Source organism: Bos indicus x Bos taurus, chromosome 4, assembly GCF_003369695.1.
Source record: "Bos indicus x Bos taurus breed Angus x Brahman F1 hybrid chromosome 4, Bos_hybrid_MaternalHap_v2.0, whole genome shotgun sequence".
NCBI lineage: Eukaryota > Metazoa > Chordata > Mammalia > Artiodactyla > Bovidae > Bos > Bos indicus x Bos taurus.
The window spans coordinates 81,938,162-81,954,179 of record NC_040079.1 but is presented as its reverse complement, the minus strand read 5'-3'; the positions used below and the strand labels follow the sequence as shown (position 1 = coordinate 81,954,179).

Sequence of the window (16,018 nt, the reverse complement as noted above, 5' to 3'; positions counted from 1 at the left end):
CAAAACTTCTTTTATTTCAGTAGATTTTAAAGAAAAAAAGAAGGACAAACATGTTTTAAGGATCCATTCAATAAACATTTATTTAGCAGAAACTACTCCAAACTCTTTGCTGGGGTTGGAATTGAGAACACAGCCATAGTCTCAGACCTCAGGGAGCACAATCAAGTGACAAGTCATATATACGTTCTTTCACACAGAGAAACAGAGCTTGTAAAATGGGATATGCTCTGTGCTTCTTTCTAAATTAAAGGCAATATCCTCAGAGGAGTAAGTTTGAAGAAAACTTGGCTGGTAAAGAATCCGCCTGCAACGCATTAGACCCTAGTTTAATTCCTGGGTCAGAAAGATCTGCTGAAGAAGGGATAGGCTATCTACTCCAGTATTCTTAGGCTTCCCTGTGGCTCAGCTGGTAAAGAATCTGCCTGCAGTGTGGGAGACCTGGGTTCAATCCCTGAGTTGAGAAGATCCCCTGGAGAAGGGAAGGGGTACCCACTCCACTATTCTGGCCTGGAGAATTTCATCGACTGTATAGTCCATGGGGTAAAGAGTAGGACACGACTGAGTGACTTTCACTTCACTATATGTGTGTGTGTGTGTATGTGTTTATGTATGTATATGTATATATTTATGTGTATATATATATGACTCATTATATATTTTTCAATAAAGAAATATGTATATATTTTTCCAATCAAGAGAAAGCAAATGAAGACCTTCAATATTTTATATAATTCTATGAGGGTTAAATATAAATAAGCCATTATATTCCATTCTTCTTTCTCAATTTTTTTTAATTAAAGAGAAACTCAGAGAACTGTTTTATTCTGCTGGTTTAGAAGAAAATAATTAAATTTTAAGTGTATTTCCTGTCAGCCTTAAAATCATACCTACTTATGAAAAAGTGACCATAACAATAAAAATCAAAGAAAAAAGAAATTAGTCAAAACTTCAAGGAAACAAATGTTTAGCTTTTTTGATAAGCACCATGTCCCATCTTCACTAATTGTCTTTTTATTTTCACTTATTAAAAAAAGTCTCTGATTATTAGATATGATTTACTTATCCTAAAATAATATTATTTCAGCCTTCCCATTAGAGACCGTAGTGTGTTTATTAGACAAGGTAGGAAAGAAAAATGAGCTCCACTTTTTTTTCCACCTGGATTTCTGCTCACATTCAAGAATTCTGCTTACCTGGCCACCTTCAACTTGTAAATCCTCAGATTTTGATATGGTGCTGAGAACTGTGGAGTTTCCAATTGTGTAAAGTCAGAACATAGTCCATTGGCATTTTGCCCAAATAGTCAGTACATGGTAGCTCTAAGACGAGGGTCAATGAAGGCAAAGCTTTGTGTGGCCCTTGTGGCCTTCTCTGCACGTCAGCAAATTCAAGTTTGAAAAGATTGCAAAGGATTTCATTTGCATTTACACCAGTCAACCTGGACTGGTAGAGGCAAGATCAGGAGTAAGGTGTGTTTACCTTCATTAACCCTAAAGGCAAAGGATACAAACTGGAGAGTCGAACTTATATTGTCTAGTAAATTAAACATGTAAATTTTTCCCAACTAATTGGGGTTATATCTGATTGTATCTGGACAAAAGTTAATATTTATACTAATTATCCTTAGTTCCACAACACTGTCTTACAACATACCATTCATTATTTCCCTAAGCAACTCTAAAACTGTCCTGATTTTCAGTATGTGTCTATATATACATGCTGTAAATAATTTATGTTGTATATGTATAAATATATATTTAATTTGAGGTGTATAATTTTAGATTTTAAAATAAGACAAACTAGACACTTCAGCTAATGAAAAATTAAGAAAATTGATAGATTAGTCACATTTTATGATGGGCTTAATTAACTGAGTTCATATAGCCCATGTTCAAGAGCAAGAAATCAGTTTCCTTGTTATTGAAACCTTGTCCTATGAATTAATAACTGCAGCCTTACCTGCTTGCCTTAATTCCTCTGAGCTTCAGTTCTTATCAGCTATAAAATAAGATAATAAATAATACCTGACTCACAGAGTTGCTTTGAGGATTAAATAATTTAACACATGAAAAGCACTCTCTGCCTGTGAAAAAGCCTTTCATTAATGTTAGCTGTTATTATTTTAATGTGCTGACTTTACAAAGTGTTTCTCATGATATAATGGTGTGTCAATACAATTAAAAGTTTTGCAGTTGTACATTTTTATAGAGCGTAGTTCCTGACACAAAGTTGGCATTCAGTAATTTTGCTAGATTTTGGTGAAAGAATTACTAAAATATACATGTGAAATGTTATTACAATTGTTAATATTTATAAATAAAGGAAAAATGGTGACTAATATATCTTTTGAAGACATTTCAATAGTTTTGGCTTTAAATATATGTTGGCATATCTAGAATTTTAGTAAAAATACATGAGTTTGCATTTGACATTAGTTTCCATCTTCAATCTTATTTTAAAATTATATGCTTTCAGTTGTTCAGGATTTGAAAAAAATAACATTTTTACCACTGTTCACTGTATTATGAATCTTATCCCTAATATGTTTTTTCCCATGATCTCACATTATGATAATTAAGTCCAAAACAGAAACTTTAAAACTCATACTATAATGTGCTTTTTTTTAATTCTACTAGAGAACTAGCCATGAATTCTAAAGTAGCAACCAAAGTTGACTATTAACTGAAAAGTGATCATACTCATTCTTATTATATCACCCTTAATTTAAAAAGCAAAATCATAAAATATAAAAGGATGTAATTTGCTAAAATAATTTTTGATTTTTGTTATAAAATATTTTAAACTTACTGAATATTATAGAAAATACTGTCACAAGTACTTATGTTCTTGATATTCAGTTTTATCAAATCTTGATATTTTGCTATATTGGCTTCAGGTTTTTTTTTAATAAAAAGTATATTATAGCTACCCCTGAAGCCCTCTGAAACCATTCCCCTGTTTTTCTGAGATAACCACTAAATACAGTGTAACATCCATAAATCCCATGCTGTCTTACGATATTAACATGTTTGTCATACATATATACAAATAGATGTAAATAATTTATAGTATTATTTCATGTGATTTCAGTTTATATCTTGATAACCTACTCTAGGTTTTCTTCTAAAAATTATTTGCTAAAGATTTTTTTTAATATTTATATATGTTGATATATAAGGTGTTTTCATTCAATTTAACTGCTTCTTAAATTTCATTGAATGAATATATTATAATGCCTGTATTTCCTATCTTATTCACATACTATTAGAAACAATATTGCAATGAATGTTCTTGAACAATTCTTTAGGTACATGTGGGAGAATTCTCTAGAGTAAAATTGGAATAAGTCAAAGTGGAACTTTCTGAATACTTGGGTATATAAACTTCACTAGACAGATTTATCTAAAACATATACATAAAAATTGGAAGGAATGATGCTAAAGCTGAAACTCCAGTGCTTTGGCCACCTCATGCGAAGAGTTGACCCATTGGAAAAGACTCATGCTGGGAGGGATTGGGGGCAGGAGAAGAAGGGGACGACAGAGGATGAGATGGCTGGATGGCATCACTGACTCAATGGATGTGAGTCTGAGTGAACTCTGGGAGTTGGTGATGGACAGGGAGGCCTAGCGTGCTGCAATTCATGGGGTCGCAAAGAGTCGGACACGACTGAGCGACTGAACTGAACTGAACTGATACATAAAAATATATACTTTCTGTCCACAGTCAGTGAAAGTTCGTGTGTCTTTGAATCATTGCCTATTCATTTCCCCAGAATTCTTTGCACTTTATGCTGAATGACAAAATTGTCACATCGTGTTCTTATTTTTGTATATTCAAATAGGTTGGTTAAAAAGGAGAACAGTACTGCTTCATTTCTTAAATTGAATTCAGTTCACAGTGGCTGAAATGTAAAGTCTTTGGAGACATAAACTAGTTGGTTCTCAATCTTGACAACACATTAGATTTACTCATGTCATTTTAAAAATTCTGATGCTCAAGCCTCACTCCAGGACTATTAAATAAGACTCTCATAAAGGGTAAAGGGAAGGGAGATGTGGATGCATATTGTTTGCACCACCCCCCACAGTTGGAACACAGATCCCAGAGTGATTCTAACAGGCAATCAGTGTTGGAGATTATTGCCCTTGTATATGCGATAAGAAAGAGAATAAAGCCAGAGGGAGAAAAAAGATATTTAGCTATAGTTCAGTTCAGTCGCTCAGTCATGTCCGACTCTTTGCGACCTCATGAACCGCAGCACACCAGGCCTCCCTGTCCATCACCAACTCCCGGAGTTCACCCAAACCCATGTCCATCGAGTCGGTGATGCCATCCCACCATCTCATCCTCTATTGTCCATTTCTCCTCCTGCCCTCAATCTTTCCCAGCATCAGGGTCTTTTCAAATGGGTCAGCTTTTCGCATCAGGTGGCCAAACTATTGGAGTTTCAGCTTCAACATCAGTCCTTCCAATGAACACCCAGGATTGATCTCCTTTAGGATAGACTGGTCAGATGTCCTTGCAGTCCAGGGGACTCTCAAGAGTCTTCTCCAACACCACAATTCAAAAGCATCAATTCTTCAATGCTCGGCTTTCTTTATAGTCCAACTCTCACATCCATACATGACCACTGGAAAAACCATAGCCTTGACTAGACAGACCTTTGTTGGCTAAGTAATGTCTCTACTTTTTAATATGCTGTCTAGGTTGGTCATAACTTTTCTTCCAAGGAGTAAGCGTCTTTTAATTTCATGGCTGCAGTCACCATCTGAAGTGATTTTGGAGCCCAGAAAAATAAAGTCAGCCACTGTTTCCACTGTTTCCCCATCTATTTTCCATGAAGTAATGGGACCAGATGCCATGATCTTAGTTTTCTGAATGTTGAGCTTTGGCTGTAAGACATATCTCTAAAAGTGAGTGGTGAAATGGAGTTGACTCTCAATATTTTTATCTAGAATGAATAAACTAGTGTTTGGGGAACAATAGTAGAGATTCCAGAATTTAGCAAGGCTTGAGGCCATTAATATAACAAGAGTTAGTCTGTTGTCCATTGCTGGGAATAGAACTGCAGATCCAGGGTGAAGATCCACTACTTTCAGGGAACGGCAATTTATGAATTCCAGGCACAGGAAAGGACCCCAGACAAATATTATGTTGGTGCAAAAGTAATTGCAGTTTTTGCATTGTTGAAATTTGCCATCTGATATTGGAATACATTCTGAATAAATATGGTTGTTCTCACACGCTAGTAAAGTAATGCTCAAAATTCTTCAAGCCAGGCTTCAGCAATATGTGAACCGTGAACTTCCTGATGTTCAAGCTGGTTTTAGAAAAAGCAGAGGAACCAGAGATCAAATTGCCAACATCTACTGGATCATGGAAAAAGCAAGAGAGTTCCAGAAAAACATCTATTTCTGCTTTATTTACTATGCCAAAGCCTTTGACTGTGTGGATCACAATAAACTGTGGAACATTCTGAAAGAGATGGGAATACCAGACCATCTGATCTGCCTCTTGAGAAATTTGTATGCAGGTCAGGAAGCAACAGTTAGAACTGGACATGGAACAACAGACTAGTTCCAAATAGGAAAAGGAGTACATCAAGGCTGTATATTGTCACCCTGTTTATTTAACTTATATGCAGAGTACATCATGAGAAAAGCTGGACTGGAAGAAACACAAGCTGGAATCAAGACTGCTGGGAGAAATATCAATCACCTCAGATATGCAGATGACACCACCCTTATGGCAGAAAGTGAAGAGGAACTACAAAGCCTCTTGATGAAAGTGAAAGTGGAGAGTGAAAAAGTTGGCTTAAAGCTCAGCATTCAGAAAACAAAGATCATGGCATCCAGTCCCATCACTTCATGGGAAATGGATGGGGAAACAGTGGAAACAGTGTCAGACTTTATTTTTCTGGGCTCCAAAATCACTGCAGATGGTGACTGCAGCCATGAAGTTAAAAGACGCTTACTTCTTGGAAGGAAAGTTATGACCAACCTAGATAACGTATTCAAAAGCAGAGACAGTACTTTGTCAACAAAGGTTTGTCTAGTCAAGGCTATGGTTTTTCCTGTGGTCATGTATGGATGTGAGAGTTGGACTGTGAAGAAGGCTGAGCACCAAAGAATTGATGCTTTTGAACTGTGGTGTTAGAGAAGACTCTTGAGAGTCCCTTGGACCGCAAGGAGATCCAACCAGTCCATTCTGAAGGAGATCATCCCTGGGATTTCTTTGGAAGGAATGATGCTAAAGCTGAAACTCCAGTACTTTGGCCACTTCATGCGAAGAGTTGACTCATTGGAAAAGACTCTGATGCTGGGAGGGATTGGGGGCAAGAGGAGAAGGGGACGACAGAGGATGAGATGGCTGGATGGCATCACTGACTCGATGGACGTGAGTGTGAGTGAACTCCGGGAGTTGGTGATGGACAGGGAGGCCTGGCGTGCTGCAATTCATGGGGTTGCAAAGAGTCGGACACGACTGAGAGACTGATCTGATGTGATCTGATCTGATACATCATTTTAATGCACACTTCTCACTTAATGTTTTTTGCTAATGACTTATTACTTGCTGTCTATATTCATTTTATAGACATTGAAATGATGTTAGACAAAAAGCAAATTCAAGCAATTTTCTTATTTGAGTTCAAAATGGGTCATAAAGTAGCAAAGACAACTCACGAAATCAACAATACATTTGGCCCAGGAACTGCTAGTGAACATATTGTACAGTGGTGGTTCAAGAAGTTGTGCAAAGAGACGAGAGCCTTGAAGATGAGCATAGTGGCCAGCCATCAGAAGTTGACATCGACCAACTGAGAGCATCATCAAAGCTGATCTTCTTACTGCTACACAGAATGTTGCCAAAGAACTCAGGGTCAACCATTCTATGGTCATTCAGTATTTGAAGCAAATTGGAAAGATGAAAAAGCTTAAAAAGTGGGTTCCTCATGAGCTGGCCAGAAATCAAAAAATCACCATTTTGAAGTGTCATCTTCTCTTGTACTCATTTCAGGAGCACATATATTATAAATAGAAATGTCTTCTTCTCTTATTCCACACAACAAACCATTTCTTAATTGGATTGTGATGTGCAACAAAAAGTGGATTGTACATGACAATCGTAAATGACCAGCTTAGTGACTGGACCAAGAAGAAGCTCTAAACACTTCCCAAAGCCAAATTTGCACTAAACAAAGGTCATGGTCACTGTTCAGTGGTCTGCTGCTGATCGACTGCCCCTTTCTGAACCCCAATGAAACCATTACATCTGAGAAGTATGCTTAGTAAATCGATGAGATGCACCAAAAGCTGCAATGCCTGCAGCCAACATTGGTCAACAGAAAGGGCCCAATTCTCTGCCACAATGCCCAACAGCATGTTGCACAACCAACATTTCAAAAATTGAACAAATTGAGCTACAAAGTTTTGCCTCATATTCCATATTCACCTGACCTCTCACCAACTGACTACCACTTCTCAAGCATCTTGACAAGTTTTTGCAGGGGAAATGCTTCCACAATCAGCAGGAGGAGAAAATGTTTTCCAAGAGTTCATCAAATTCCAAAGCATGGATTTTTATGCTACAGGAATAAACAAACTTCTCGGTGGCAAAAGTGTGTTGATTGTAATGGTTCCTATTTTGATTAATAAAGATGTATTTGAGCCTACTGATAATTATTTAGAATTCATAGTCCAAAGCCATAATTACATTTGTACCAACATAATAGGTTTGTTTTCCAGGCAAAAAATTAGGGAAAAGCCAGTGAATGTTAGAGAAAGGTTTGGTCTGTGTGAGTGCCATTGGCTCATAGCAAATAGCAGTGATTCCAACTTCATTGATTGATGCTCAGTATAGATGTTTTGTCAAACTTAATTAAAATAAGTTTTAAAAATACTCATGTTTAAACATGTAAAATATAAGCTTCTAACTGTAGATCAGAGGGCATGGAAGAGTCAAGGACAAACTCAAATGCCCCAAGTTATAATGAATAAAGAAAAGTTTTGATTTGGTTTATCATTTATAACAACATATTGACAGAAACCAAGAATTTATATTTATTTAGGATTGTTTCATAACTATATTACTCTTTTACTAAAAGTGTCAGAATATACTATAAATATAACAAATGTTCATGAGATCTCAGCTATAGCAACTGCCATTTTTCATCCTTTCCTCAGTCAATACAGTTATTATAGTTTTTTATGGAAAAAAATTGAAAAACCATTTGGCTTTGCTGACATGATCAGTTGCAAAACATTGGAAAGTTAAATACAAAATTATTATTTATGGGATAAGAATATATTGACATTACTGTATACTTCATGTAATTATCTCAAACATTCAGGAGAGATTAAGATTTCTAAAATTATATTACAGTTAGAACACCAAAAAGCTTTTCTTTAAAAAAAATTTACCTTAGGGAAAATAAAACTAAAGTATTCCAAGATATTTTTAAATTGTTATTGTGCATTCAACTTAAGATATGGTTTAAGACATCAGTATGATGAGATGATTATATAGTGATTCACAACAAAGTACCTTTAAAAGTCTGCATGCCCTTCAGGTTGACTATGAAGTCATCAGTCAAGGTGAATAATCAAGATAACTTTTTCTTTTCTTCCAATTCAGTGCTGAGTACAAGAGAAGGACTAAATACGTTCAGAAAAGTCTTAATCCTGAGTGGAATCAAACAGTGATTTATAAAAGTATCTCCATGGAACAGGTATGCAGCTATTATTTTCTATATGACAGATTTAGGCTAATATAAAAACAGTGATGATAAAATTATTGAAAGAATGTGATTTATATCAATTTTTCTATATAAACAACAACAACAACAAAAATAGGTAAAGTACATATAAGAAATGTAGCCATAAAAGGAACTGAGTGCAGTTCAAAGAACGGTGAAAGAAAATGTGCACATTTTGGCAAAACAGCTAAAAAAATAAATACAGTAAATAAGATTGGTAAAACATTTTCCATTGATTATTTCAAAATGAAATATTTAAGTAGAATGGGCCCTATTATATTTTGAGGGAAAATATTTCCAGCTAGGCACATCATGACATTTATAAACAGTATAGAGATACAAAAGAACTGGACACACTGAAATGAATTATCCCATCAGGCAACATTTTGGAGATCGTCTTTTCTCTAAATTGAGACTTAATAAGGATCTGGCATTGTGGAACTGAATTGTACAAAAGAAAGCATGAAGAAAACTAATGTAAAGGGTTATCACCAGAAACAGAATGACTCTAGGCAAAACTACATCAATATATTTGTGAAAATCTTCATAACTATGCATGATTTACAGAAAATAACTGATGGTTTATAAGGATGAATTAAGAGAGAAGAGAATACAAATAAAATAGAAAGAAGACATCCATGGAAACAATTTACGAATGAGTTGTCTTTCAAAGTGGGATTTCTAATTTATCCTCTGGAAGATTTCTAATTTGACTGTGAAATTGAAGCTGGATATCAATTATTATCTGGGTTCTTGAGTTGAAAATAAGTCAAATTCACCTGCAAAAATAAGATAATGCTACTAATGTGTTTTGGCAATTTACTGAGACAAATCCAAATGCTTTATCTAAATAACCTAGACATTTTTATGACCTATGAATTTCATGTGTTAAAGAGTATATATAGATTCTGCTTTGTACTTTTAATAATGGGAGGGGGTAGAATAACAGGAAATAAGTAAAAATCACCCTTTTGTTTGCAAAACAGTGAGGTACCTTATGATCAAACACTCGGTTGGACTGCAAAATGATTGACAGTTTACATAATATTTAATGTAAGTATACAGTTTTAGATAAAATTAAAACTATTTTTACATAAATAGAGTACAAGGAATAAAAATAAAAGGCTCTGTTATATGAGTATAATGAAAATTTATGATGAAAATGACGTTAATAACACTTTGATTTGAACTGTAGCTCAAGAAGAAAACACTGGAGGTGACAGTCTGGGATTATGATAGATTTTCTTCCAATGACTTTCTTGGTGAGGTGAGCCTATGATTTCTTTTATTTTTCATTTGATTCATTATAAGCCTTTATTTAAATATTGATGGAAAGGAAATTTCTTAAATGTGTAAAATAACTATTTCTGGATAAAATTCTTTGGTGAATATAATTTATTTTCAAACTGACTCCTTGAATAGATGAATATTTGGAGAAATAATTTTCACTTTACCACTTAATGTACTTTATAATTAGTTTTCAAAGTGAAATATTAATTGTTTGATAGAAAGTTATATAATCATGTTGTGAATCCAAATGACTATGTTAAAGATATGGGATAAATTTATTATAAAATGAGCTGAATTTTTTCAAATGCATTTTGAGGTTATTTAATTGCTGTTCCTCATTGCATGTATGAATGACTTGATGACATTTTATATTCTTATTTAAGTGTCTCACAGAAAAATCTCAAAATATTTTAAGAAGCAAAGCTAGAAATAGAAGAAAACAATAAAAACAAATTTTTTGTAAATCACAAGGAATGTAACCTAATTATGAAATCTGGCAGGATGGTCAGATCTTGTTACTTTTTTTCATCTATAATTTTTTAAAAATAAAAATACATATTTTTGTTTAGTGATCTTTGCGTAAAGCAGAAGTTATGAATTATTGTTAAAAAATAAATCCTCTCCAAAAATGTATAATACCTAGAAAATATGATATCCTTTTGATAGAAACAGTAGAAAACAGTTGCACGGTCTTAAGTGACACGAGGTCATGTTTGGTTCCTCCATCTGTACCTCTTTCCCATTTGAACTTCACCTGCAGGCTCCATGTGAAATAGCCACTTGGGCTAATCTTGGTTTTAGATAGGACTACTCTAGAATGTACTGTTATATCTGATTTATGATCCTATTTCAAAAAGCTGATTTACTGAAGTCCTGATAATTTATTGTTCACATAAACCTAAGGCATATATCCATTGTTCTGGTTTCATTTCTTTTATATTGATCAAATTTAAGATGCCAACTACTGCAAAGTGCACCATTGTTTATGTGCCACTAAGAAAAAGAAAACATTGCCAATTAAACCATGATGCAGTGCTTTCTTTTCATAAATTGTTGGTCATATCCCTGTTCCAAATGTGAACTGATATATTTTAAAATAGATGGAATAAGTTAATAATTGAAAACTAACCATTCTTTTTCATTTTGTCCCTCTGGTAACTAAAATTAAACAATCTCCAGAAAACTGCTAGCCAAGTTTAGGACTAGAACATGTCCATTCAACAAAAGAAAACTTTATTTCATAAAGAAACTGACTTGTAATCTCTCTTTTTGCATCATCTCCGAACAATTTAATTAATAGTCAGAGATGTAATACGGTTCAATTTAACCAAACATTTGTAAAGCATTTAATATGCACAAGACATGGTTCCCAATGTCATGGATGAAGAAAAATGAGGAAAACTGAAAAATGAAAAAAATTTCATCTCATCATCCTAAAAGATATACTATATCCTTGACTTATGTCCTTGAATAAATTTCAGTATGCAGGAAAAATTAACGAATTATAGATTAATCCATAAATTTAATTCACTTACTGCATTTTTTTTTCAGGTACTGATTGATTTATCTAGCACATCTCACCTTGATAACACGCCTAGGTGGTATCCGCTCAAAGAACAGACTGAAAGCATTGATCATGGCAAGTCCCATTCCAGCCAGAGCAGCCAGCAGTCCCCAAAGCCATCTGTCATCAAAAGCAGAAGCCATGGTATCTTCCCTGACCCATCCAAGGGTAGGAAATATTTCAAATAGCAAAACTTTTGTCTATTTGTTCACTCAGTATCTTTCTGAATATAAGTGTCTGTATATTTAATATTTTTTGAAAGGTTGGGTTCTACCAGGAAATATTTAATATAATATCATGCAAAGAATGATGGGTATGGAATCTGGAGAAATGGACTTTAGTCTCAGATCAGCCCATAATTAAGTTGATGCCTTTGTGATCTTCACCACTCTGGTTCTCTGTTTTTGAATCTGTAAAATGGAGAAGGTTGCATTATATAAGCTATTGGGTCTTTTCCAGCTCTCAAGATCCAGGATAATATGATTTTATAAAATGTTTTGGGATATCTCATAAAGAAAACATGAAAATCCTCAGCAGTATGTTGACTAGATGTAATCATCATTATCATTTTTGCATATTTCTTCTAATTGCTTATATCCCTATTTTTCATACATACATTCTTATTCATTATAAATGTAATATAAGGACACATACAACTTTGCATTTTGCTTTTTTAATTATATCAAAAATGTTTTCCTTAGGTCATCAAAACAATTGGTATGCTGAAAATTACTTAAATCTTTCCTAAATAGTGGATTCAAATGAATTCTATGATTTTTTTAACTATTATTTTTTAAATTGCAGCATCATACACTGGGTTTGGCAGTATGCACAGTTTTCTCATTTGAATGAACTTTTCCATTGGGAAGTTCAGTAACCAGTTATCCTACAACACAGCATTAATCTTCATCATAAACTGATTTACTGCTTGTATGAGATAACCATGGAGTATCTTTCCAGGATATGCTGAGCTATTCATAAATATTAAATAAAAATTTTTATATTGGATCTGAGTATTCCTTCCTTTTTTGCCCCTTCGCAGGAAGTACAGCATAATTGAAAAGTGTTTTTTTTGCAATTTGGGTCAGAAATACAAATGTTCTACAAGATGGAAAACTGAGATTATGTCCAAAGGCCACTGAGTTAATATGATAAACCACTGATTACAATATATGCTATAGATTACTTATGAATTTTATTTATCATTTCTGGATTCCATGTAGCCAGATTAACTCTGCCCTGATTGCCATTCTGAAAGATGATCAATATAAAGACCTCTCTCTCTGTATAGCTGCCATAGCAAATGTGTGATCTTATATGTACATTCTTTAAAATGACCTGAGATGATGATAATACCATCTCCACTTCCAAGTGTCCCAGTGATTCACAACCCTTCCTCCAGGAATTAACTATCTTTTTTACTTAAAACTCCTCCTGCGGCAGTGTTAGCCTATTGCTTCTTCCCTGGTCTCCGCTAGAATTAGCAGAGTTCCTTGGTAAAATTATAAGTCAGTATATTTATTTACATGAGACTACTTCTTCGAATGCATTCCTCTTCTCAAACCTCTCTTCCCAAGATTATCGTCCTCTTGTCTTTCTTCCCAAAAACTGTCTCCCAAATGTTGAGTCACATTGCTGTATGGTGAGCAGTTGCACAGATGAGCCAAAAAACAAACAGAATTAACATCAATCTTAGACAGTTTCAAATTGTGTGAGCCAAGCTTGACAAGAGGAACGCTGGAGCAACTTTAACTCGTGTTTTACCTTTTTGTAACCAGACATGCAGGTTCCCACCATTGAGAAATCCCATAGTAGTCCCGGTAGCTCGAAATCCTCATCCGAAGGCCATCTCCGCTCTCACGGACCATCTCGCAGTCAAAGCAAAACCAGCGTCACTCAGACCCACCTGGAAGATGCAGGGGCTGCTATAGCCGCTGCCGAAGCCGCTGTGCAACAACTCCGCCTTCAACCAAGTAAAAGACGCAAATAAATTCCTCAGCATGGCAGCTTGATGTTCATCTGTTGCCTTTCTTTCCTGCTGTCTTCCCCCGTTTGCTTTGTTTTTGGCTTTCCCTTCTCCCTCTGTTCTCTGTCCCTTTGTCTGTGTAGGACAGAATCAATACATAAATATGCTCTTTCTTATTTAGTTTTTTGTTTTTTTTTTTGTTTGTTTACGTAGACCAAAAATAAAACTGGCTGTTTCTCCTTTGTCTCTGCCATCCGTCCAACCTGGCTCATTGTATTTGGGAGCTGTGTCTGTGATGTTTGCAGGCAAAGCCATGTCATGTGTCCTTTTTGTGTGCCTGTAAATAGCCTTTAGAATACAGAAATTATAAGCACAAGTGACTGCCAACTTTCCAGGCATTACATTAAAAAAAAAAAAGCACATACACACAACTGTTTGGAGCAGACTAGCAATGAGATTCTCGCCTCTGAAAAACACTAAACAATTTTAGACAGAGAGTAATGTGACCAATAGTCAACTTCTAGAACCTAGGAGAAATGGAAAAGACGTATCAATCTTAAAAAGTTTAAGAAATTGTGCGTGTGAAATGATGAAGATTTCTGTGTGAGAAACTTTCTAGACTTTTGAAAAAAAATCTATGAAGAAAATCATGTTTCTTATATTCTCAAAAGTACATAGTATTAATATATGTACAAGCATATGTGATGAGACTATGTCATCGCCTCATTAAGGAGCACAGTTGGGCCCATTCAGTTGGATCACACTTTGTTTATGATTCCAGAAAATTTATAGGGTTATTCTTTTTTTAACCATTGGAAATCCTTTGAAGTCAAGATATCAACTAAAGCATAACAAATCACCCATCTTAACGGCTGTAATTTCAGTTGATAACAATGATACAAGAACTTAGTAAGTACAGAGACTTTGAAAATGCCGGGGCACAGTTACTTCCAAAAGGCATCAGCCAAACAATGGAGATAAATGAATGTTCTCCCCATCTCCCAAAATCATCATTTCCAAAGAAACAGCCAGTTTTAACCCCCTTTAGTGCTGTGCATGTGATGTCATTTCGGCATTTGAAAACACAACTTAATTTCAGTAGAGCAAAACATCACTTATGTTTGCATGAATGACATTCAAGCTGGTTCCATCTGAGGATACATACTCTGAGTTTCCATTTCACCCACACTGCCACAGCAGCACATAAAAGCGGTCAGTCTAATCATGCCAGGAAGCAGCACAGACACAGCATAGCAGGAGTCTTCCCCATTCAAAGAACTCAGTCTGATAATCTGCCTCCACCAGCCAATGGCAACCAAGACCAAAGCCAGCTAGCCCTCAGGAAGGTGATGTCTGATGGACCAGTCAAGCCAGAAGGAGGTGAGCAGAAAGGCGCTATTCAAAGTACACAGCGAGAACATCCCCCAAATTTAAGGCCTTCATCTTTTAATTTTTAGAAATTGTCTGATAAAGTATGTTTATCCACTTTTTAATGTGCTTTTGTGGGCATGGCATTTCAGGACTTCATCATCACCGTGTAAGTCCCAAGATCAGTTTCATAATATATTGATTATAGTGATTTGTATTTTTCTATGCACTGAGCATCTTTTGACTTTTGTTGGGAAATAGATTAACAGTATTCATATTGCAGAATGGAATGCATGCTACTAACCTAATCTGTTCAAGCATGACTATCAATATGTTGCATTGTGATAAAAATTTAAACCACTCACAATTTGAATTAGCATACCAGTTGGAATGTAGATAAGCTTTTGTTGAATATTATTTTAAGTGTAACTTTTTAAAAAATTCAGTGAATTTTGGAAATTCCTAGAGGAAAGTAAAGGAAAAATGTTAATGCATTCATTCACCTTTACGTGGTAACAGTTCTCTCTTGATCCTACAAACACATTTTCCATTCATGTTTCCGTAGTTGTCAAGTGTATCAGTTATGTTGGGCATGTGAATATACAAGTGCCTGTGTAATAAATAAAGTATATTTATTTCATTCATAACCTGCTGGGTTCTGAGCGATTGTTATATGATACAGTTTAAAATGAGTGTGTCAGTTTTTGCTTTCTCATTTGATTCCTTGCAATAGAGAATTCAGAGTTTCTGCTTCGTTGCTAGTGAGAGCTATAATGATAGCATATTGGGTTGCAGGACAAAGTTTCATGTTGGAAACATTATAAGATAGATGGGGAATTGTTACCAAATAAACATACCAGAGCTTACATAAACATGTAAATAAATGACGGGGTTCGGCTATTCTAGTCAATGCTTCCACTCTTTCTTTCTCCCACGTCTGATTAACTTCACAATCTGCTCAGCTTTCTGGATAGAGGAAGACCTGGACTTGATTCCACGGCTCTGTTAGGAAGGAAAGCAAGTTAATATCCGTTCCTAACTTGACCTCAACATTTGTAAGATTTTCCCCAAG

At 35.0% G+C, this 16,018-nt stretch overlaps 1 protein-coding gene across 6 annotated transcripts in view; it reads left to right on the top strand.

The window, feature by feature from the left end:
* The window catches only part of PCLO (piccolo presynaptic cytomatrix protein), a 391,952-nt gene that overhangs the window by 321,321 nt on the left and 54,613 nt on the right, over positions 1 to 16,018 (top strand). For 3 of the 6 annotated variants that reach the window (XM_027539836.1, XM_027539833.1, XM_027539831.1), the window contains 5 exons: positions 8,638 to 8,731; positions 9,954 to 10,025; positions 11,600 to 11,780; positions 13,391 to 13,585; positions 14,776 to 14,958. In XM_027539836.1, coding sequence (XP_027395637.1) covers positions 8,638 to 8,731; positions 9,954 to 10,025; positions 11,600 to 11,780; positions 13,391 to 13,585; positions 14,776 to 14,958 — 725 coding nt within the window. The remainder of the gene's footprint in view (positions 1 to 8,637; positions 8,732 to 9,953; positions 10,026 to 11,599; positions 11,781 to 13,390; positions 13,586 to 14,775; positions 14,959 to 16,018) is intronic. The other 3 variants (XM_027539834.1, XM_027539832.1, XM_027539835.1) reach the window with 3 other exon arrangements.